This window comes from Salmo salar, chromosome ssa17 (genome assembly GCF_905237065.1).
Source record: "Salmo salar chromosome ssa17, Ssal_v3.1, whole genome shotgun sequence".
Classification (NCBI taxonomy): Eukaryota; Metazoa; Chordata; class Actinopteri; order Salmoniformes; family Salmonidae; genus Salmo; species Salmo salar.
The window spans coordinates 13,784,829-13,807,958 of NC_059458.1; the positions used below are offsets into that span (position 1 = coordinate 13,784,829).

The following is a 23,130-nucleotide window of genomic DNA, read 5'->3' on the forward strand; positions in this document are numbered from 1 at the left end:
GCGTTTGGAAATTGCTCCCAAGGATGAACCAGACTTGTGGAGGTCTACAGTTTTTGTTTCTGAGGTCTTGGCAGATTCGTTTTTATTTTACCATGATGGCATTGAAGAGTCACAGTTTGATGGTAGGCCTTGAAATACATCCACATGTACACCTCCAATTGACTCAAATTATGTCATTTAGCCTATCAGAAGCTTCTAAAGCCATGACATCATTTTCTGGAATTCTCCAAGCTGTTTAAAGGCACAGTAAACTTAGTGTATGTAAACTTCTGACCCACTGGAATTGTGATGCAGTGAATTATAAGTGAAATAATCCGTCTGTAAACAATTGTTGAAAAAATGACCTGTGTCATGCACAAAGTAGATGTCTTAACCGACTTGACAAAACTATAGTTTGTTAACAAGAAATGTGTGGAGTGGTTGAAAAACGAGTTTTAATGACTCCAAGTAAACTTCCGACTTCAACTGTAGATATTCCATTAAACCAAAGTAACAGGGAACATACGGTTTGTAATTTAAGACAAACTAGTACAGAGGCAAATTTTATTTAAAGGTTACTTTCTGTCAGTTGGCTTTATTGCCCGTTGTTTACATTAAGATATGTACATTAGACAAAATGCTGACATCATTCCCCTAAAAAAGGACAAACGTGACAGCATACAGAGAACTCTATCCAATGCAACACACCTTAACCTGGAAGTACACTCCCGAGTGGTGCAGCGGTCTAAGGCACTGCATCTCAGCGCTAGAGGTGTCTCTACAGACACCCTGGTTCGAATCCAGGCTGTATCATAAACGGCCGTGATTGGGAGTCCAATAAGTTGGCATCGTCTGGGTTCGGCCGTCATTGTAAATAAGAATTTGTTCTTAACTGACTCGCCTAGTTAAATAAAGTTTCAAAAAAACTTTAAAAAAAACAAAAACAAGCAGTCAGATCTTCCTTCATAGATCAAACTGTATGTTATGCAGTCTATGGGTCAAACACTGTATAGATATCACATCATGCAGCACCTCATGTGTTTCAGGTGTAAACAGATAACATAATCACAGTCCTTTCCAAAGGAAGTATGGGGGGAAATGGAGGTAAACCTTGGCATGACCATACAAATTATAAACCAGCTGAATAAAGAAGTAACCAAATACCAGGTTACAATCAAATTCTGTTTAAAATATAGATTCTTACGTACTGCATGTCCCATCAAACAATCAATTAACAGTTGTAACAAATTCTATTCTCCACATGAATAATTCTGCCCAGAATAAAGATATAGATTTTTAAAGAACATTGTTGCAACAGGAAGAATTTCTTTTGGTAGACTTCAATGTCACTGTACAACCACTGTCTAACCATCATATTGCCATTACAACATGATCAGACCACAACGAGGAACAGAGAGATTCTTCAGTGTAGTGATTGCCTTGCAGGTACAAATACTGCATAATACTGTCATAAGTCTGTCTGCATGACAGGAGCACACCAAACACATACATAAACAATATTGCTTCCTAGTAAAAGTCTTCTTCTGATTTGAAGAACCACAAACATGAATATTACATTAGCTATATTGCAGGAAAGGTTTTATAACAGAAAATAAAACAGTCTTCTTCTATGGGTTACCCATCAAGTGTCAACATTTCATGCAGGTGGCTGAGGTTTTAGCTCTGGTGTAGAATAAAGTGACCTGAAAGAACCACCTTGTAGCGCATTATAAATACTGTGCAAACAGAGAGGTTATAAATCCAAATAATACAGTATGAATTGAAATGTTTTAAAAGGCTAGCAGGTGAGGTGCACATTAGCTGGCTGTCGTTTACATGAAATACTGCATTACATGAGAAACAGAGCGCCTCCCAACATCACATCTCAAATCCCCTGAACACAGAGCTGTATGTTCAAGATTTTTCTGAAGAATGAATACAACAATAACAGCAAAACTGTATGGAGTGTACATTTCAACCACAAAACAACGTCACCTGGTGTTGGTCTGAGTGAGCGTAGGCTAGCGCTCGGTGGACACAGACGTCACTGCATCTGTGAGGTTCAACCCTTTCCTTGTTCTAAGTGACATCAATGTGATGTACCGTGTTGGTCCATTAAATAACATGTGCTGTGAGGGCTGAGGTCCGATGGAAGCAACAGGGGGCCATGTGATGACTTGTTGCCACCTCATACATACAAGATGGCCTCTTGTTACTAGACAGGCTCCATGTTAAGGGCGAGTCTCACTTGGATTTTAAGTTCCTCTTCATAGACTTCCATTTCACTACCAGCGCTGGGTGACAAGAGGCAGTTATCTCTGCCACTACTATAGCATGAATAGTAAATAGCCAGTCATATTCACAACAGTTCACGATAAGGCTGAAACTCCACAGGCTCTGCCCACATCACAGTAAGCCCCTATTCCAGACGGCTCAAGAAGCAGGTTCCTTCATTCAGGGGCTAAGGTGTTACAAAGCCTATGGACAGCTGGACTGGCCAAACTGCCAAAACAGTTTTATAACACCTTGGGTTTACAGAGGTCAACCTGATGAATCAAGTAGGTGTATGAGCCTGATGACATGGTCACCACTAGGCAGTGGTTAGAGCGGGGAGCTTTGTAGTGTGTGTGTGTTTTCGTATGTGTGTGTGTAAGTGCATGCGTCAGTGTGTGTGTGTGTGTAAGGGGGAGGGGGTCCTGCTACGGGGGAGCAGATGGACAGTCAGCAGCCTGTCTGTCAATCATCACGACCCTCCTGTGACGACCCTGACACAGCATCACTCAAAACCTCTCCAATCCCTTCCCTCTGAATCGGCGGTCTGTCTGACTGCCACTTTACACAGAGCTGCTGCAGAGCACAGTACAGAGATTCTCGGTGGTTCTTATGTGGTCTTCTCATGCTGGATCTGATAGTAACACGCCTGACAGACAGAGGGAAATAAAACCAATATATTATACAGATAGTTACAGCTTCATTTATTCCCTACGGCGCGGTGTGTTTAAGCGCGCAACGATCACATGAATATGTTATGAGTATGTGAATAAGTTACGAGCGTGAGTGCCTGTATTTGGATGCTATCTGCCATAGAATGTATGCTATGAGTGTACCTTGAGAGTGGTGAACATGATGCCGTGTTCTCCGTGCTGTACACAGGGGTCCATCAGGTCCTCTATCAGACTCACCTCTGACCCCAGGTTCCTGATCCTGAAGAGAAACACAGCCTTGGTTAACACACACATATATAGTACCAGTCAAAAGTTTTAGAACACCTACTCATTCAAGGGTTTTTCTTTATTTTTACTATTTTCTACAGCTGTAGAATAATAGTGAAGACATCAAAACTATAAAATAACACATATGGAATCATGTAGTAACCAAAACGTGTTAAACAAATCAAAACAGTTTATATGGAGATCCTTCAAAGTAGCCACCCTTTGCCTTGATGACAGCCTTGCACACTCTTGGCATTCTCTCAACCAGCTTCACAAGGAATGCTTTTCCAACAGTCTTGAAGGAGTTCCCACATAAGCTGAGCACTAGTTGGCTGCTTTTCCTTCACTCTGCGGTCCAACTCATTCCTAACCATCTCAATTGTGTTGAGGTTGGGTGATTGTGGAGGCCAGGTCATCTGATGCAGCACTCCATCACTCTCCTTCTTGGTCAAATAGCCCTAACACAGCCTGGAGGTGTGTTGGGTCACTGTCCTGTTGAAAAACAAATGATAGTCCCACTAAGCGCAAACCAGATGGGATGGCGTATCGGTGCAGAATGCTGTGGTAGCCATGCTGGTTAAGTGTGACTTGAATTCTAAATAAATCACAGAGTGTCTCCACCAACCCCACACCATCACATCTCCTCCATGGTTCATGGTGGGAACCACACATGCGGACACCATCAGTTCACCTACTCAGCATCTCACAAAGACACGGCGGTTGGAACCAAGAATCTCAACTTTGGACTCATCAGACCAAAGGACAGATTTCCACTTGTCTAATGTCCATTGCTCGTGTTTCTTGGCCCAAGCAAGTCTCTCCTTCTTACTGGTGTCCTTTAGTAGTGGTTTCTTTGCAGCAATTTGACCATGAAGGCCTGATTCACGCAGTCTCCTCTGAACAGTTGATGTTGAGATGTGTCTGTTACTTGAACTCTGTGAAGCATTTATTTGGGCTGCAATTTCTGAGGATGGTAACTCTAATGAAGTTATCCTCTACAGCAGAGGTAACTCTGGGTTTTCCTTTCCTGTGGCGGTCCTCATAAGAGCCAGTTTCATCATAGCGCTTGATGGTTTTTGTGACTGCACTTGAAGAAACTTCAAGTTCTTGAAATTTTCAGGATTGACTGACCTTCATGTCTTAAAGTAATGATGGACTGTCATTTCTCTTTGCTTATTTGAGCTGTTCTTGCCATAGTATGAACTTAGCCCTATTTGGTAAAAGACCGTCTTCTGTATACCAACCCAACCCTGTCACAACACAACTGTTTGGCTCAAACACATTAAGAAGGAAAGAAATTCCACAAATTGACTTTTAACAAGGCACACCAGTGAATTGAAATGCATTCCAGGTGACTACCTCATGAAGCTGGTTGAGAGAATGCCAAGAGTGTGCAAAGCTGTCATCAAGGAAAAGGGTGGCTACTTTGAAGAATCTCAAATAGATCTGATGTCTTCACTATTATTCTACGATGTAGAAAATAGTAAAATAAAGAAAAACACTGGATGAGTAGGTGTCCAAACTTTTGACCAGTAGTGTAAATAGATGTGTAGTTGTGATTCTAAAATTGGAGAAAAATCACAGATTTCTGTGCATCTCTAAGGAACATAGAGACGTGTGTGTGTGTGTGTGTGTGTGTTCTCATCAACTCACCGGGCGCGCAGTACCACGTAGAGGAACACAGGAAACAGGTCGTCCATGGACCACAGGAAGTTACCCTCCAGAGATGACATCACTTCCTTTGTGATCTCCTCAAATGTCAGCTGGATCACCTGCAGCTTGTCGGACGGGGTGAACGTTGTGCTGAAAACAAACTGTCTTAATACACATCAACCACGTGTAACTACAACATCGTAACTTAAAGAGTGCACGATATAGTACTGCTCTGGATAAAGCGTACCTGATCTGCTGTAAGGTCTCTGTTGCTGAGGCAAAACAGGCGTCTTTTGTGCTGGACACAACCTAGAAAGAGGAGAGAGACTGTCAGTAAGGACAATCTAACATGTACTTGATGTAATGTAATGTAATGTTGTAGTTCCCCCACAGGAGGGCAGTGTGATTCAGAATGTACTTAGTGTCATACCTCCGTCTTCTCCCCCAACACTGGAACCGAAACCGGCCAAAACTTACTGAAAGCAAAAAGAGATTCATTTTTACATGCTATAACTACAGTTTTTACAAGTCAGGACCGTCAGGCTACATGATTGGAAAAAAACTTGTACAAGGCTAAATGAAAAAGGCCCACACTATCCTCACATTCTGTTTCACTACACGGATTCAACAGGATGTAAAACGGCGAGATCAGAAGGGTTGTAAGAGGCTACTAGTCCCAACCTCATTGGTCAGTCCGAGAGAGACTCACTGTTGCACGCCGAGGAAGGCGAGCAGGGCCACATCTGGCTGTTTGTTGAGGCGGAGGACACACTCCCAGTACACGTCGTCCTCCCTCTCCTTCTCCAGGACGTACAGGGTGAAGAGAGGGGGGTAGAGACCAGGCAGCAACACCGGCAGGAGCAGAGCTGAGCTACTCACCACACGCCTGGGGAAACCACACACACACACACACACACACACTCAAGGGCTTAACATATTTCTCTTCTGGAAGAAAACAGTATTTAAACAACAGTGACGTGCTCTTTTACATTAAGATATGCTATGGTCGTACCCAGGTTTGGGGGATTCTAGCTGGGTGTCTGCGCAGTTGGAATCCTTCTTGTCCTGGGGGTCAGAGGATGGTTCAGGGATCACTCCACCCTCTTCAGGCAGATCTGGGAACAGGAACCTGAGAGACAAACAAACATTACACATACAGCACATGGCCTAAAACAGGCTAGCCTTGGGTCAAACTGAATGGAAAAACAGTATCTGACTGTTTTAGGAAACACACACACACACACACACACACACACACACACACACACACACACACACACACACAAAAAAAAAACACACACACACACACACACACACACACACACACACACACACACACACACACACCTGACGAGCTGGAAGATGCGTGCCAGGTAGGACATGATCTCGTTGACAGCCTGCAGTAGGAGGCGGCGGTTGGCCCCCACCCCCACGTAGGTCATCCTGTAGACAGCCACCAGGGTCTCCATCAGCCTGCCCAGGGGGTGCAGGGGCGTGTCACACGCCTGGGGGGGGGGGGCACAAAATGGAGGAAGTGAAGGTTAAATGTGAGAGTTTCAGGATATACCTATTTTGTGGTGTTTCCTCAATGAGAATAAATCATGTTAGAACTAAAGAGTAAATCAGTATGAACAGGGGCACCTCAGGACGACAGCTCAGACATTTCTTCATGACTATTATGATAATCATCATCATCATTATTAAACCATACTGAAGGATATTGCTTGTCAAACAGTGGGTGCTGGTATTTCTGCTTGTCAGACACATTGGTGCATGGGTCCATTTGCTGAGGGGGATTAGGAGGGTTAGGAAGTCACCCGGGGTCGTTGGCTCACCTTGATGAGGTAATGGCGGATACTGTCATACTTCTCCATGGTAACAGGGCCAACATGCTGCTGAGGGATGAACTCCAGACTCCCCAGAGTTCTGTTATGAGTCCGACTCAGGTTCATCTCTGGGCTGGAACACACACATCAATACCACTTAGACAACTGTACTCTCTGTGTGTGTGTGAGGTGGAAGTACTGTGTGTGTGGTCTCTGCTCTCTCTACCTGTCTCCGTGCTGTCTCCTGCTGGTGGTCAGGGCTTCAGCGATGTTCTCCCAGGCTCTCTGATTCTCTCCCTGGCCAGGGGCCTCACAGCCCAGCCTCATCCAACACTCCTCAAACACTGCCCTCCACTTCTCCTCCGGACGCACCGCCAGACGCCCCAGCTTACTGGAGACACACATAACAGGAACTAGAAATAGTCTATGTTCACTTGACTGGGTTCATTTCAAAACATTTTTCAAGGCTAAGATGCAAAAACAGAGCAGGATCATCTCCTGTGGACAGATTGCCTTGCAATTCATTTACAATGAAAAAAGGAAAAAAGAAATAATAATATATATATATATTATTATATATATTATTATTAATATACATACATTTTTTTTTAAACACGCAAGATCAAGACTAAAATCTTTGAATATGAAAATCTTTGCTTATCCTCCACCATACTAAAACCAATAGCATTGAATGGCACGGAGACTTACACAGCGCGGCCCTTGTCCCCGTCTGAGTGGTAGAGGTTGGGTTTGAAGAAGGATCCGGTGACCTTCAGGCCGGAGCCCCACTCCCCGGTGAAGGAGCCCTCAAAGTAGTCCCCATTAGCCATGGTCAGCACACCCTGAGAGATAGGGACAGCAATGTTCTGTATTATACATGTCTGCACAAACGTATGTGGCTAAGCGAAAATATGTGTGAGTGCAAGCTGTGTGTGTGTGTGTGTGTGTGTGTGTGTGTGAGACAGTGTTCAGGCTCGTTTGTGTGTCTCTTCTTTCACTGACCTTTCCGTTGAGAGTCCAGTCCTCCGAGAACTCTCCTTCATATGTGGTGTTGTCCTCAGACAGCAGGACCCCTGTGCCCTGAGACAGCGAGAGAAAAAAAAAAACAGCAAATGGAGAGGTGATCATCTTCCTTTCCTCCATTATCTTGGCACTAATGTGCTAACGTTCAGCTAGCGTCAGGAGGAAGAACCCCACTGCCCAGGAATCACCTGCATCTTGTTGTTGTTGAAGGCTCCCTCGTAGTACAGGCCAAACTGGGTTACTATGACGCCCGTGCCCTGCCGCTGGTCATCCTGCCACATGCCCATGTACTTCTCTCCTCTGACGGAACACACCGGTACAACACAGGTCACCACGTTAACACCATCAGCACTTCAGATACACGAATACACTTTTCACACCATCAATCCAACCCCTACCGTACTGAGCCAGCTGGATAAGTAACCAGGACAGCTCGGTACAGTTTAGCGCGGCAGTATGAAAAGGCTGGAGCGGTCCACTACCTGGTGATGTCATCAAAGACGCCGTAGCCCGTCTTCTTGTCGTGCACCCATTGGCCGATGAAGACGCTGGGGGAGGAGGAGTTCAGCGTGCCGCTGCGCAGCATCCCGTGACCGTGACGCATGTTGTCCTGGAACGAGCCCTCGTACAACTCACCTGTGGCATACCTGCATAGACGACAGTCACATTTTTAGGCTACCCAGCAGAAACATAGACATGCCCGCAGACTCCAGGTCACGCTGACAAAAGGGTGACTTCCTTAAATAACGTTGAACTCCTCACAAAGCCAAACAGACTCACTTGTATGTTCCGATGCCGTGCATCTTCCCTTCTTTCCAGTGGCCTTGATAGTGGTCGTTCAGGTTCGACGTCTTGCTGGGAATAACGTAATCTCCAAAACTATGACCCATAAACAAACAGCAGAACAATGACAAATGCCTTTATTTCTCACTACGGTGATTGATACATTGATAGGTTTATTGATTGATTAACACCGACTGACCCATCCTCCAGTCCGTTCTTGAACGTCCCCGTGTAAATTCTCCCATCAAGCCACTTCATCATTCCCCTGGAAACAACAATTTTCAATTCATTGTGACTGTATGGAAGTGGAACCAGAGACACCAGGTCCTGCATCCCTCCTTCCCCAGCCAGACCCACCTCCCATCGGGCTTGCCGGCCAGCCAGTGGCCCTCGTAGGTGGCCTCCTTCAGACGGCTGTCCTTGTAGAAGGTGTAGGAGGCGGTCCGGGAGATGGGAGGCTCCGCCCTCTGCCCCGCCCCACTCATGGCCTGGTCCACCGCCTGGTTGAAGGAGCGAAGCCACTTGGCCTGGAGAACACACAGTGGTTAATAGTCATATTGAAGTGCATTTCATTGAACTGAATGGGTCGTTACACCGTCTGTCACCACGCGCTCCACAGACTAAACCCAACTAGGCAGATTAACAAGAACCTACAAAGACACAACCACTACATACTTGTAACCTGAGCAGGTGAGTAGTGAGGCCTGGCTATTGGCTAGTGGCCTACCTTCTCCATGGAAGAACAGGCCAGCAGGGTGAATGTCTCCTCAGGTGAGATCACCTTCAGTCCATACCTGGATGGAACAAAGCACAGCTCAGCGGAGGCAGCGTTTCCCAAACCAAGGGGTGCACGTTTAGTTTTTTACCCTAACACCACACAGCTGATTCAAATGATCAAAGCTTGATGATTAGTTGATTATTTGAATCAGCTGTGTAGTGCTAGGGGAAAAACCAGAACGTGCATCGGGGGGGGACGCTGAGCTAAGGGCTCAATAACACACCAGCTAAACACTCTAATTGGGCAGATAGGGTGATAGACTCACAGGCCAGTGTTCTCCTCCAGGATGGGCTCGACCCACAGTGTGGCCAATGGGAAGACATGGTGGGTGGAGAACTGGAGGAAGGAGAGAGAGAGAGAGACATCAGTACACCGATACACTCAGCTACAGTACAATGGTTCAACAGTCAGGAAGTAGTCAGGGCACTGGAGCTAAACACAGTCACATGACCTAATAGATGCCAACTTGCATGGCACACAGAGAGGCGAGGGCGACAGGGCACGAGGCAGGCCGACAGACGCAGCACACAGGGCGCAACCGACGGAGGCTAAAAACGCTCACTACGCCATCAAACACAGCTAGGTGGGTGCACACTAAGAGAGACAGCGGCACATCACAGGAAACTGTTTGAGAGAAGCCAACCGGAGACAGCCGATCCTCACGTGTCACGTCACATGGTTTCAGAGTAATGATAACTAAGGCTCCAAATAGCAAAAACTAAAAAATGGGTCAAAAAGGCATCTTAGTTACATAACCAAGACGCACACATCGGGAAGACCCAATAACGTCAAAGACTTAACTTTTTAGATTGACGTCTGTAAGCAAGAGTCAGCGTGTTGCTATGACTACGACAATGTCATAAAAGTAGGCAATATACTACCGGGAGCCTTTGTTATTAAAGGTAACAGTTCAGCTTTCCACACAGTATCCTGAGTCTAGCATCAGAGGCCAGGGGCCACCGGACTCGGCTGAGGAGAAGCTGCTCACTGTAGAGTGGTGTACAGAACCCACTGTGGGGCTCCTAATGTTCAGGAGCAGTTGCATTAGTTAAAGGGAGAAGGCAGAGAAGGTAACTAACTCCCATTCTTTACTGTGAGCTTCAAGAAATCTAAATCAGTGAGGCTTATTCCAGCCAGGTGTTCATGAGTACACCATACATGAAGAAGATCCGAAAAACGCTGTGTTTCGGGGTGGGTGTTACTTCAAGCTGTGAAGCCGGTGTTTGTGGTTTACGGCAGGCAGCAGGTGCCTAAAGAGCTGCTACAGGAAGCCTACGTCCTAAGCCAAGCCCTGGCCACACGGGGGCGCTGCATTGACTAGGGGGCAGTACACTGGCTGCTGATGCATACTTACACGGCTTTTATAGGGAAACACACCCTGATAGGACAAAGACAAACACACAACTTGATAGGAGTCCGTCAACACACCAGATATATTCATATCAAATGCTCCGAGGGTGTTCAAAATGAATGAAAAAAAAAAAGAAAGTGAATGAAAGAAAGAAAGAGACATTGGCACCTTTGTAAGAGCCAGCTGTAAGAGCTGTGAGAAGCTGTGTTTACCTGAGCGTGGACGAGTGCATCATTGAAGAGGATGAACCAGTTGACAGAGAACCTTCCAGAGTTCTGTAGCGTCAGGGCCTTGTTACTGCTCTCACAGATCAGCCTCCGGCGGGGCTTACGCAGGGAATCCTGGGACAGGATGGCCAGGTCAAATGGGATAAGAGGTTGGTAAACTGGAGATATTGGGTAGAATAAATGATCTTCTACCCGTTTCACACTATGGAGCCAAACAGAACCAAGCTGTACTCTGCCGGCCTGATTATACATCCACCATCGCTGCCGGAACCATGCTTGAAAGGACAACGTGAAAATGAAATATCTGAGCGAGCACAGTACGGTTGGCACTGGCTCAATAGTGTGAATCTGGCACTGATTACTGTGGTCAAACCAACTGACCAGGCCACTGACCGTCATCTTGCCAGGGAAGCTCTTCCAGAAGTGGTACGTGTACTCTGCCTCCTTCCTCCTCCTCTTCAGATGAAGAGCCAGGGCCTCAAACTTAGAGCAGCCGTCCTGAAGCTTCTGGTAGTCCACTGAGCTCTGCAGGGATGGAGAGACACACACACAAAAGTGAGTTTGTATGAAGGTGTGTGAGTGTGTGTGTGTGTGTGTGTGTACAGCCCGGTCCTAGTTCCTCCACGTACCACCTCGAAGCAGGTTCCCAGTTTGAGCAGCAGCCTGCCATACTCGTGAAGGTGTCTCATGGGCAGGTAGAAGAGAGTCACCAACAGGTCACTCAGAGGAATGTTCTCCTCGCTGGACTCTGCCAGCCGCTGCAACAGCTCTGGACACTTCCCAAAGAAATCTCTGAGCAGAGGAACAGAATATGGTGGAGGGGATGGAGGGAGGAGAAGGCAGGGGAGGATGGAGGGCAGGAGGAGATGGAGGGCAGGGGAAGATGGAGGGCAGGGAGGGAGGAGAGGGCAAGGAAAGATGGTGGGCAGGGAGGGAGGGGAGGATGGAGGGAGGGAGGGCGGAGCGGGTGGGGAAGGGAGGAGAGTGTAGGGGAGGAGAGATGGAAAAGGAAATAAGAGATTTCCTGTTTTAATTCACTGTTCACCTTTCCAGTTAAAAGTGTGAGAAGAGTCATTCAGTCACTCTTGGTGGAAGCCTTGACGAAGAAACACATTGGTTTATAATTAAGCAATAAGGCCAGAAGGGATGTGGAAGAAGGCCAATATACCACGGCTGAGGGCTGTTCTTATGTGTCCCTGGATACAGCCCTTAGTTGTGGTATATTGGCCATATACCACAAACCCCCGAGGTGCCTTTTTGCTATTATAAACTGGTTACCAACGTAATTAGAACAGTACAAAATATATTTTTGTCATACCTGTGGTATATGTGGTATTTTTGTCAGCCAATCAGCATTCAGGGCTCAAACCACCCGTTTTCATAATTAAAAAGAATCCATAAAAATTCATTCGAATTAATCCTTTGACTTTTCCCTTTCCAATTAAACCTGCATGAGCTTCCTCAGTCTCATGGTGTGCAGAATGACTAGGCATCAAACAGCTGTCCCTTGACACAGGCTTAAGTCAATGTTAAGGATAATGAGCACACAGGTCTAGGTAAATGGTAAAGGTAATGAACATATAATGAACACCGCAAATGGCAAGGATAATAAGCTAGGCCTGCTAGATGTCCTACTGTGTGTGTACACACTCACAGCGAGGGCTTGGCCAGAGCCTGGAAGCCCCCCATCACCAGGAAGTTACCCACAGAGCAGCAGTACCTGGCAGGGAGAGATGAGGAGGGGGAAGGAATGGAAAGAGAGGAGGAGAGAAGGAGAGGTCATTATACACGCAGAACTACATGTACACAACCAATTAAAAACCAAATAACAGAGAGGGTATTTCTCACATCAGCTAGTACAGAGGTGCTTTTTGTAAAGACGTAAATGTCAGACATACTCAGTGTACGTGTCCAGGAAGATGCTGGCATGCTCCAGCATAACCAAGCTTTTCACCTCCCGACGGCGGCGCAGGTTGGCGGTGAGGGAGGCGGAGTGCTGCCCAGTGAGGTGACACAGGCGGCTATAACACCTCGCCAGGCTCTGTAGCAGCACTGTGGACGCCGGGCCTAGGGCTGTACTCAACGACTCTGAGGGTTAGAAGGAGAACACACATATCCAAGAGATAATCAACCTAATATTTACTCTGAAACGTACTAACTTTATTGCAGCACATGGTTAACCAAAAGTTACAGGTCTGTACTAATAATAACATTTAACAAGACGTACGCTTTATGCCAGATCTTTTTGAATGCGGACCAATCACTTCCCTTTTGACTGGACATGGTTACCATAATAATAAATCTCGCCCTTCTCTCTCTCTCCCTCTCTAACCTCTGACCCATGGCCTCTGTCCAGCGGAGCTGTAGCGGCAGCGGTAGTTCTCACCCAGGTCCAACAGGGGGCGCAGTATGTGGTTCTTCACAGAGCTCAGCTTGCAGTAGAACTTCCTCTCGGCAGCAGCCAGCTCGTGGAGGCTGGCGATGAAACCCATGACGTTGCGATCGGCTAGCGCCACGCAGCTCTGGCCCCCCGCAAACACACCGCTCACGTAGCCCAACTAAAACACGGATAGACAAAACCCAGACACACGCACCACCATCGGGCCAAACGTCAGTTGAAATCACGAAGCAGATGCTAAATATACTAAAAACGGAACACAGCAGTGGTTCAGTACAGTGTGTATGTGGTCCACTACTCACGTTCATGCAGAAGGGGAGCAGCACTGGTTGCTGGGTGTAGCTGTACCCCTCTGTCTGGTCCTGGGGTGCGTCCTGCGCCCCCTCTCTGACCTGCTGTCCGCTATAGTAAAGGATGGGCTGGTAACAGTCCCCATCGGCCAGGAGGAGGGTGTGCTGTGCCCCAGCACCCACATCCCATACACGGATCCCCTCAGACAGCTACAGGGTCACACCAGGGACAAACAGAGCAGATCACTGTACATTTGTGAGTAGCGTCCTGTCCAGGGGGTATACTTGTACATCAAGCTGCCTCATGCTAAAGAAACAGTTCTGGCTCGCACACGCCAAGGCTACTCACGCTTATACCAACAGTCCTTATGCACAAACTCAATAGTCATAAAATGTCCTATGATTTGGGATCACTATAAGCAGGCGAGGATGCTTTTCCATTGAGACTTAGCCCCCACACCAGGGTATCTCCTGTGTTTCCTGTTAATGTAGTCTTGTGTTTCCATCAGGAGACCTTTGGCGAGCAGAATCAACAACCTCTGCATCATTCAAGACTGTCGATTCGTGAGAAGGTGTTCAAGTTCACAGTTAGCCATTGTTATTAAATTAAAGCTGAAAAGTACCCAGGGACATGCCTTGGCTCCAAGTCAGAGCAGGAGCCATGGCCCAGTGAGACACGGGAGCCGGCGCGTGTAGATGGAAACAGAAGTCTCAGCCTTTCGGGTAAAACACTGAGATAAATCCTCAGTGGAAAAGTGGCGTTATTGTTCTACCATGGAGAGTCCTTTAATTGCTGCTGCAGAGTTTATTCATGTTGGTATAATGAACTCAGCAAAAAAAGAAACGTCCTCTCACTGTCAACTGCGTTTATTTTCAGCAAACTTAACGTGTAAATATTTGTATGAACATAACAAGACAACAACTGAGACATAAACTGAACATTTTCCACAGACATGTGACTAACAGAAATTGAATGTGTCCCTGAACAATGGGGGGGTCAAAATCAAAAGTAACAGTCAGTATCTGGTGTGGCCACCAGCTGCATTAAGTACTGCCGTGCATCTCTTCCACATGGACTGCACCAGATTTGCCAGTTCTTGCTGTGAGATGTTACCCCAGTCTTCCACCAAGGCATCTGCAAGCTCCTGGACATTTCTGTGGGGAATGGCCCTAGCCCTCACCCTCCGATCCAACAGGTCCCAGACGTGCTCAATGGGATTGAGATCCGGGCTCTTCGCTGGCCATAGCAGAACACTGACATTCCTGTCTGCAGGAAATAACGCACAGAACGAGCAGTATGGCTGGTGGCATTGTCATGTTGGAGGGTCATGCCAGGATGAGCCTGCAGGAAGGGTACCACATGAGGGAGGAGGATGTCTTCCCTGTAACGCACAGCGTTGAGATTGCCTGCAATGACAACAAGCTCAGTCCGATGATGCTGTGACACACCGCCCCAGACCATGACAGACCCTCCACCACCAAATCGATCCCGCTCCAGAGTACAGGCCTCGGTGTAACGCTCATTCCTTCGACGATAAACACGAATCCAACCATCACCCCTGGTGAGACAAAACCGCGACTCGTCAGTGAAGAGCACCTTTTGCCAGTCCTGTCTGGTCCAGCGACGGTGGGTTTGTGCCCATAGGCGACGTTGTTGCCGGTGATGTCTGGTGAAGACCTGCCTTACAACAGGCCTACAAGCCCTCAGTCCAGCCTCTCTCAGCCTATTGCGGACAGTCTGAGCACTGATGGAAGGATTGTGCGTTCCTGGTGTAACTTGGGCAGTTGTTGTTGCCATCCTGTACCTGTCCCGCAGGTGTGATGTTCGGATGTACCGATCCTGTGCAGGTGTTGTTACACGTGGTCTGCCACTGCGAGGACGATCATCCTGTCTCCCTGTAGCACTATCTTAGGCGTCTCATAGTACGGACATTACAATTTATTGCCCTGGCCACATCTGCAGTCCTCATGCCTCCTTGCAGCATGCCTAAGGCACGTTCACGCAGATGAGCAGGGACCCTGGACATCTTTCTTTTGGTGTTTTTCAGAGTCAGTAGAAAGGCCTCTTTAGTGTCCTAAGTTTTCATAACTCTGACCTTAATTGCCTACCGTCTGTAAGCTGTTAGTGTCTTAACGACCGTTCCACAGTTGCATGTTCATTAATTGTTTATGGTTCACTGAACAAGCATGGGAAACAGTGCTTAAACCCTTTACAATGAAGATCTGTGAAGTTATTTGGATTTTTACAAATTATCTTTGAAAGACAGGGTTCTGATAAAGGGACGGTTCTTTTTTTTGCTGAGTTTAGTTTAGCAGTGTTTCTCCTAAGATTGTTTTCAGCAGCGGAGGCAAAGGTAGCACGGGAGGGGGTGCCAAAGAACACCATTCACATGCATTGCCCAGTGGCGGGGCACTGGGAGGAACACTGGGTTAGTGTGTGGTAAAGATGACTGCATGGGGCACCATTTTCCTCAATTAAAGAAACACACTCTTACCTTGGCAAGGCGAGGGATAGTAGTAGGACACCCCATGTGTCCCAGCTGGCCAGAGCTGTTACTACCCCAGGAGAAGACCTTGAACACACACACACAGACATTCAAACAAATGTTCACACAGAAGGGAGGAATCCCTCAGACTCAGATTCCCATGAGGAGTGATAATGTAGTTCCTGACCTGGGACTGTGCAGTCAGGGCCAGGGAGTGATGTGCCCCAGCAGCCACAAGCACCACCTCCTTACTGCTCAGACACTTGATGCACAGTGGCTGCAGCCTGCAGGTCAGAAACACCTCTCAGTCAACAACCAGGGCCAAAGCATTTCAGAGTAGGAGTGCCAATCTAGGAGCAGGTCCTCCCTGTCCATGTAATCCTATTTATCTCAAAGGCCAAACAGATCCTAGATCAGATTCAGCGCTCATACTCTGATGCTTTACTGGTCTACACAACTGTCAATCATGGTTCTCATCCCCAGCCCTCAGTGATTGGTGTTGAGTGGACACTGACCTGGGGAGGTTGTCCCCGTGGCCAAGCTGGCCCTCCTCGCCCCGCCCCCAGCTCCACACCTCGGTCTGCAGGGAGGGGAGCAGCTCCCCCGCCTCTGGGAGCCCTCCCACAGGGGTGAGGGGCACCGCTCGCACCCTGGGCCGGCTGGCCCTCCGCAGCAACCTGGGGGACACTGCAGACGGAGACAGGCCGATATGTTTCTTAACGATACATTTTCTGTGCTTCATCTCAAGCCATGTTCAGTTACGGCGGTCAACTGCAGCTAACGTTATGGATCAAGTCCTCTCTGTTCCACAGGCGAGTGTAAACAACTGTAAAGAAATGCTCAGGATGACTGGTTTAGTCATGGAGTGATCATCTACTCTGGAAAAACACAACATTTCTAAGCCCCCTGCAATCACCCAGAAACACTGGCCTCACAGCATCCCCTGGATGATGAGTCATGAGCCCCGTCGGAGCCAGGTCCTGTACCACAGTAAGCATATGGGAGGGAGTGTTAATGAGGACAGACAGACCAGGGAATCACTGATGAGGCGTGGGTTGGTTGTTTCCACTGTGACATCCTGTCCCCCGCGGAGAGCCATCTGTCCCCCAGAGAGCCATCTGTCCCCCAGAGAGCCATCTGTCAGCCCAGAGGAGAGCCACCAAGAGAAGGGAAGCGGTGAGCTGTCTGTCCCCCAGAGGAGAGCCACCAAGAGAAGGGAAGCGGTGAGCTGTCTGTCCCTCAGAGGAGAGCCACCAAGAGAAGGGAAGCGGTGAGCTGTCTGTCCCTCAGAGGAGAGCCACCAAGAGAAGGGAAGCGGTGAGCTGTCTGTCCCCCAGAGGAGAGCCACCAAGAGAGGGGAAGCGGTGAGCTGTCTGTCCCCCAGAGGAGAGCCACCAAGAGAGGGGAAGCGGTGAGCTGTCTGTCCCCCAGAGGAGAGCCACCAAGAGAGGGGAGCGGTGAGCTGTCTGTCCCCCAGAGGAGAGCCACCAAGAGAGGGGAAGCGGTGAGCTGTCTGTCCCCCAGAGGAGAGCCACCAAGAGAAGGGAAGCGGTGAGCTGTCTGTCCCCCAGAGGAGAGCCACCAAGAGAGGGGAAGCGGTGAGCTGTCTGTCCCCCAGAGGAGAGCCACCAAGAGAGGGGAAGCGGTGAGCTGTCTGTCCCCCAGAGGAGAGCCACCAAGAGAGGGGAGCGGTGAGCTGTCTGTCCCCCAGAGGAGAGCCACCAAGAGAGGGGAAGCGGTGAGCTGTCTGTCCCCCAGAGGAGAGCCACCAAGAGAGGGGAGCGGTGAGCTGTCTGTCCCCCAGAGGAGAGCCACCAAGAGAGGGGAAGCGGTGAGCTGTCTGTCCCCCAGAGGAGAGCCACCAAGAGAGGGGAAGCGGTGAGCTGTCTGTCCCCCAGAGGAGAGCCACCAAGAGAGGGGGAGCGGTGAGCTGTCTGTCCCCCAGAGGAGAGCCACCAAGAGAGGGGAAGCGGTGAGCTGTCTGTCCCCCAGAGGAGAGCCACCAAGAGAGGGGAGCGGTGAGCTGTCTGTCCCCCAGAGGAGAGCCACCAAGAGAGGGGAGCGGTGAGCTGTCTGTCCCCCAGAGGAGAGCCACCAAGAGAGGGGAGCGGTGAGCTGTCTGTCCCCCAGAGGAGAGCCACCAAGAGAGGGGAGCGGTGAGCTGTCTGTCCCCCAGAGGAGAGCCACCATGAGAGGGGAGCGGTGAGCTGTCTGTCTCCTCGGTGGCTGCAGCAGGGAGCTAATAACTATTATTTTTTTTTTTTGTCTCGTTTCACAGGACATATACAAGCGTGTATTATACGCATGTGTCAAATGTGTTTTTTGCATATCCCAAATCCCCTTAATAAGACACCCTCGGATAGCTAGGGACAAACCCTACCGTTCAGCTGTCACCCTACCAACGTGACAATAGAAGATTCCTCCGATACTGCAGGCACTACCACTCTGACTGGGTTTCTCAAGAGATTATCACGGCCATCTTGCCCTCCCCCCCCCTTCTCCCTCGCACTCTCACACACACACATCTCCTTCACACTCTCACTTCCTCACTTCTCTCTCTCCTTCCCTCACCATCTCACGGACTCTCGCTCCTTTCTTCTCCGTGTTATTGTCTCACTCTCCCCTCCCTCCTTCCATCCCTCTCTGTCCTTACTGCAACCCTTCTGGTTGAGTCCTCACATTAATATGGCCTCATATTCCTCTATGGCTGAGAGCTTTAATCGCAGAACAAAAACCACCGTTCACTGACTGTAGCCCACATAACGTTACACACACACATAAGAGCCATGAAACACCACACTGAGACAAATGGTGAGCCTTCACAGCATTCCCAAACATACTGTATAGTACTGTAGTTTAGATGGACGATATGTTCGCAGGCTGGATGAGAGGGGACGCAGACACACGCATACTTACACATCAGAGTATAGGAGGAAGATAAGGAGGATAAGAGGCGATGAGCAGAGGAGGAGGATAAGAGACGAACAGCGTATCTACCCTGAGAGAGGAGTCCAGGCAGAGAGAGACGTCGACTCAGGCCCTCATCCTCCTCACGGATGTCCCCCGTGCTGCAGCTCTTCTTCCCCTGCATGGACTCCTCCAGACGCACCCGCTCCTCCGCGGGTCCCCCTGGAAACCCCCCTGGCACCCCACCGGGTACTCCTGCTACACCCCCAACCCCGGGGTAGTAGTAGTTAATCATCTTCTTCAGGGACAGAGCCTCGTAGGTGGAGACCACTCTCTCGCCCATGGCGGAGGCACAGGATGAGACCAGGCTGTTGAGGGCAGAGCTGGTGGTCACTGGCATGACCCCGGGGATGAGGTCAGAGGTCAGGAGGTCAAGGCTATCTGCTGGGGGCTGAAACAAACACAGGGTGCATTAGGCACCACACAAAAGCAAACTGACAGAAACAGGAAGATTTCCTGGACCTATAAGAAAAGCACATTCTAGTTTTCCTTAGCAAGAATGTTTCACCTTTGCGTGCCTTAATGAACATGACCCAGGAAACACAGCGTGACAGCTCATTGTCACTTTTCAAACACCTCAAACTCCCAAGAAGTCGGTTTGTCACCCGCCAAGTGTGCAAAAATGGGTAGCTTTAGGCTTAAAGCATCAAAGCATCACTACTAACCTGAAAACTTGCTCCTGCTATGGTCATCTTGGCAGTCTCCTCAGCCAGAGAGGTGTCAGACAGTTTCTTGAGATATTCTTTCACTGCCTGATCATCAGGGTAGGGGGAGTTCTGAGATGCTGCACCCCCCACACCTCCAACAGTTCGATCAGAGTCTGTCCCAGCAGCAGAGATGTCAGAGTCTGTGCTGGTTAAGACTTCCCCATTCTGTGCCACTGTCCTCCCCCTCTCATTGTCTGTATGGTCTGTTATGGTGGGATAGGGACCAGGCACTGAGGCCGAGGTATGAGAGGAGAGGAGGGGCTCTGAAGGGGAGCTCTGGAGCCTTAGCGGAGGGGACCTTCCAGGCCCCAGCCTGGCCTCTCCGTCAGCCAGCAACTCCACCCCTAGGGGGCAGTAATGACCATCTGAGATAATGACGTGGTCCTCCTTGTCCGTCATGGTGTAGAGCAGCTGGTTGCACTGGCCACACTTATCTGGCAGGGGCCGCCGGGCCTCCTGAGGGGGTAGGCAACGCACCAAGGCAAGGCTGTGGAAGGCCCCACAGGTCACCTGAAGGACGTGTCTGCCCGCCAGGTGCTCCACCTTCTGGGGTTTCCACACGGGATAGATGGTAGTGACCAGGCCCAGCTGGCAGCCGCTGCCCCAGGCCCACACCTCGTGCTGGGCAGAGAGAGCAAGGGAGTGCTGCTCCCCGCAGGCCAGCTCCAGGACCCGGATGGTATGAGGGGGGCTGGTGTCGGGGTCCAGGACAGCCACTGGAGTCGGGTTGGGGACTACAGTGAGGATAGACAGGCCACACTGGCCGAAGGAGTTCTCCCCCCACATGTGGACCCCGCCGTCCTCGGTAACCGCCCCGCTGTGGAAGCTGCCCGCTGCCACGGCGACCACGCGCTGGCCGCTGAGAGCGCTCTCTAGGACGGGCTTCAGGGGGCCCACCTCTGAGACCTGGCTCTGTTTCCATGGGAACTCACCAAAGCTGTACACCTGCCCGCCTAAATACATCACATCATTCAGGTCATTAGACAAGAGGATTTATTACAAATGATTAGCAGTAGTATGTCTACATCAGTATAAATCAATAAATTATTTTAATTATAGACCAAGCAGTGTTGCCATTATATCAAAGGCTGTCCATTGACTCTCACCCTCCACCAGTAGAACCCCATGGCGTGTTCCCAGGGCAGCCTGCAGCACAGGCCTGGACAGGAGCACTCTCTCTGGGGTGACACTATAGGAGTAGCCCTTCCAGGTGTGGAGCGAACCTCGCTCCCCTGAACTGTCCTCCTCACCAGAGCTGGAGAATACATACAGAAGTAGACAGTCAGACAGACACATTGACAAGTCATGTCTCAAGGATGCTGAACAACCACACAGATAGAGGAGACATTGTTTTTGAACTACCAAGATAAAACATGCCCTGGAACAGAAGATACTGTAGCTAGCTAGAGAAACAACAAGAGCTTTGTGAGGGCATAGACTTACATGATGAATATTATGAGTTGTCATATGATGATCACATAACATTTATTGCCAACACCCTACCTAGGGGCTACATACCTTTTCCTCTGGGACTCCATCACTGAGATTTGTCCATGGCAATGCTGATGCATAGACAGGTGAAACTCAATTTGAAAAACTCCAAATCCGTTTCTAAATTCAGCCCTGTATTGAATACGGTAAACAACATTGGACACAAGACAATTTACAAAAATGACTAGTTAATGATAACACTGCCTCACTGAATTGCATACAGCCCCTACTGGTAGCTAGTAACTCGGGGCTAACATGTATCCTTCCACTTGCTCCTTGTACTGTAGCTACTACACATATATTATGTACAATCTCAGATACAATTGTCTTTCACTTACCGGTCCCCTGACCATGTCCATTTCTTCATAAACCTGTGAAATGTACAGCGACTGAGTTATGCAAGGGATTAGCTGACTAGCTAATCGCTATCCCTTTTTCGCTTTGTCGTTGTGACCACTAGTTGAACGGAAGCCGAGAGTCATCAAAGCGTGCGTATTTTCTTGCCTTTTTTATGTTTCTTATTTTTTTTATAACATCGATTCTGTCACGTAGCTTAGCTTTGTTAGCTATCTATTTTGAAATTCACCAGATATGGAATTCTGCTGTTTTACACTGTGATTTTATATTTGATGAACGTGTGTCAATGCTCAATGTCAAGGTGAAAAACTGGTGCAGGTACAAGGTGTAGGTAGGTGATAAATCATTGTCGGGAAAGTTGACAATTTGTACATTTTGGAAAAATATAGCTGCAAGCAGCAATGATCGGGGTCCACAGGGTGAGAAAGGACAATATCAGTTGGATAACAAAAAGCAAGCACTCTATCATGTAGGGACTATCTTTCTTTATGTTCAATCAGTGAAAACATTGAGAAGTATTTTTAGCTTTAGAATATGTGCTAACTTGCATCTATAGGTACAGTGCAGCCATATTTGAATGCAAAAACCATTAAAGACTGATGTAATGAGTCTAAATACAAAATCTGGAGTGACTCTGACATACAGTGGGAAGAAAAAGTATGTGAACCCTTTAGAATTACCTGGATTTCTGCATAAATTGGTCATAAAATTTGATCTGATCTTCATCTAAGTCACGACAATAGACAAACACAGTCTGCTTAAACTAGTAACACACAAACAATTATACATTTTAATGTCTTTATTGAACACACGGTGTAAAAATTCATAGTGAAGGTTGGAAAAAGTATGTGAACCCTTGAATTTAATAACAGGTTGACCTTCCTTTGGCAGCAATAACCTCAACCAAACGTTTCTTTAGTTGCGGATCAGACCTGCACAACGGTCAGGAAGAATTTTGGACCATTCCTCTTTACAAAACTGTTTCGGTTCCACAATATCCTTGGGATGTCGGGTGAACCGCTCTCTTGAGGTCATGCCACAGCATCTCAATCGGGTTGAGGTCAGGACTGACTGGGCCACTCCAGAAGGCACATTTTCTTCTGTTCAAGCCATTCTGTTGTTGATTTACTTCTGTCTTTTGGGTTGTTGTCCTGTTGCATCACTTAACTTCTGTTGAGCTTCAATTGGTGGACAGATAGCCTTACATTCTCCTGCAAAATGTCTTGATAAACTTGGGAAATCATTTTTCCGTCGATGATAGCAAGCTGTCCAGGCCCTGATGCAGGAAAGCAGCCCCAAACCATGATGCTCCCTCCACCATAGTTTACGTATTGTAGACTCGTCAACAGAGATTTTAGCATCTTCCAGAGATTTCTGTTAGTCTTTAGCTGACACTAGGATTCTTCTTAACCTCATTGAGCATTCTGCATTGTGCTCTTGCAGTCATCTTTGCAGGAAGGCCACTTCTAGGGAGAGTAGCAACAGTGCTGAAATTTCTCCATTTATAGACAATTTGTCTTACCGTGGACTGACTTTTAGAGATACTTTTGTAACCCTTTCCAGCTTTATGCAAGGCAACAATTCTTCATCTTAGGTCTTCTG

General features: G+C 48.3%; 1 protein-coding gene across 10 annotated transcripts; it reads right to left on the reverse strand.

Moving 5' to 3' along the window:
* Nucleotides 1-529: 529 nt before the first annotated feature.
* On the reverse strand, nucleotides 530-21,830 carry LOC106575173 (alsin-like). 10 transcript variants are annotated; one of them, XR_001321705.2, is made up of 35 exons: nucleotides 21,510-21,830; nucleotides 21,199-21,303; nucleotides 20,787-20,935; nucleotides 19,639-20,633; nucleotides 18,923-19,364; nucleotides 16,522-16,693; nucleotides 16,194-16,290; nucleotides 16,016-16,093; nucleotides 13,533-13,730; nucleotides 13,165-13,390; nucleotides 12,731-12,920; nucleotides 12,487-12,552; nucleotides 11,462-11,624; nucleotides 11,214-11,357; nucleotides 10,818-10,946; nucleotides 10,609-10,632; nucleotides 9,520-9,590; nucleotides 9,204-9,270; nucleotides 8,834-9,003; nucleotides 8,676-8,741; nucleotides 8,474-8,572; nucleotides 8,176-8,340; nucleotides 7,882-7,993; nucleotides 7,673-7,750; nucleotides 7,379-7,512; nucleotides 6,897-7,061; nucleotides 6,680-6,803; nucleotides 6,192-6,349; nucleotides 5,857-5,973; nucleotides 5,554-5,730; nucleotides 5,275-5,320; nucleotides 5,092-5,153; nucleotides 4,845-5,005; nucleotides 3,087-3,183; nucleotides 530-2,899 (listed from the first exon to the last, which is right to left on the reverse strand). XR_001321705.2 is itself a non-coding variant. In XM_014151447.2 (35 exons), exons 1-35 carry the CDS (start codon nucleotides 21,536-21,538, stop codon nucleotides 2,861-2,863), a joined length of 5,319 nt encoding a protein of 1,772 aa, XP_014006922.2. In that variant the 5' UTR covers nucleotides 21,539-21,829; the 3' UTR covers nucleotides 530-2,860. The 10 variants fall into 10 exon arrangements, 9 of the variants coding, with proteins under 9 accessions (XP_014006922.2, XP_014006928.2, XP_014006926.2 ...); XM_014151447.2 differs by having other exon boundaries at nucleotides 4,845-5,009; nucleotides 21,510-21,829; XM_014151453.2 differs by having other exon boundaries at nucleotides 4,845-5,009; nucleotides 19,004-19,364; nucleotides 21,510-21,828.
* Nucleotides 21,831-23,130: the final 1,300 nt, after the last annotated feature.

Coding starts and splice junctions, on each gene's coding strand:
- LOC106575173 (XM_014151447.2), bottom strand. CDS start 21,538: ATGAAGAAATGGACATGGTCAGGGGACCG. Junction 12,921..13,164: donor ACAGAGGCCATGGGTCAGAG/GTTAGAGAGGGA, acceptor TCTAACCCTCAG/AGTCGTTGAGTACAGCCCTA. Junction 2,900..3,086: donor TCATGTTCACCACTCTCAAG/GTACACTCATAG, acceptor TCTGTCTGTCAG/GCGTGTTACTATCAGATCCA.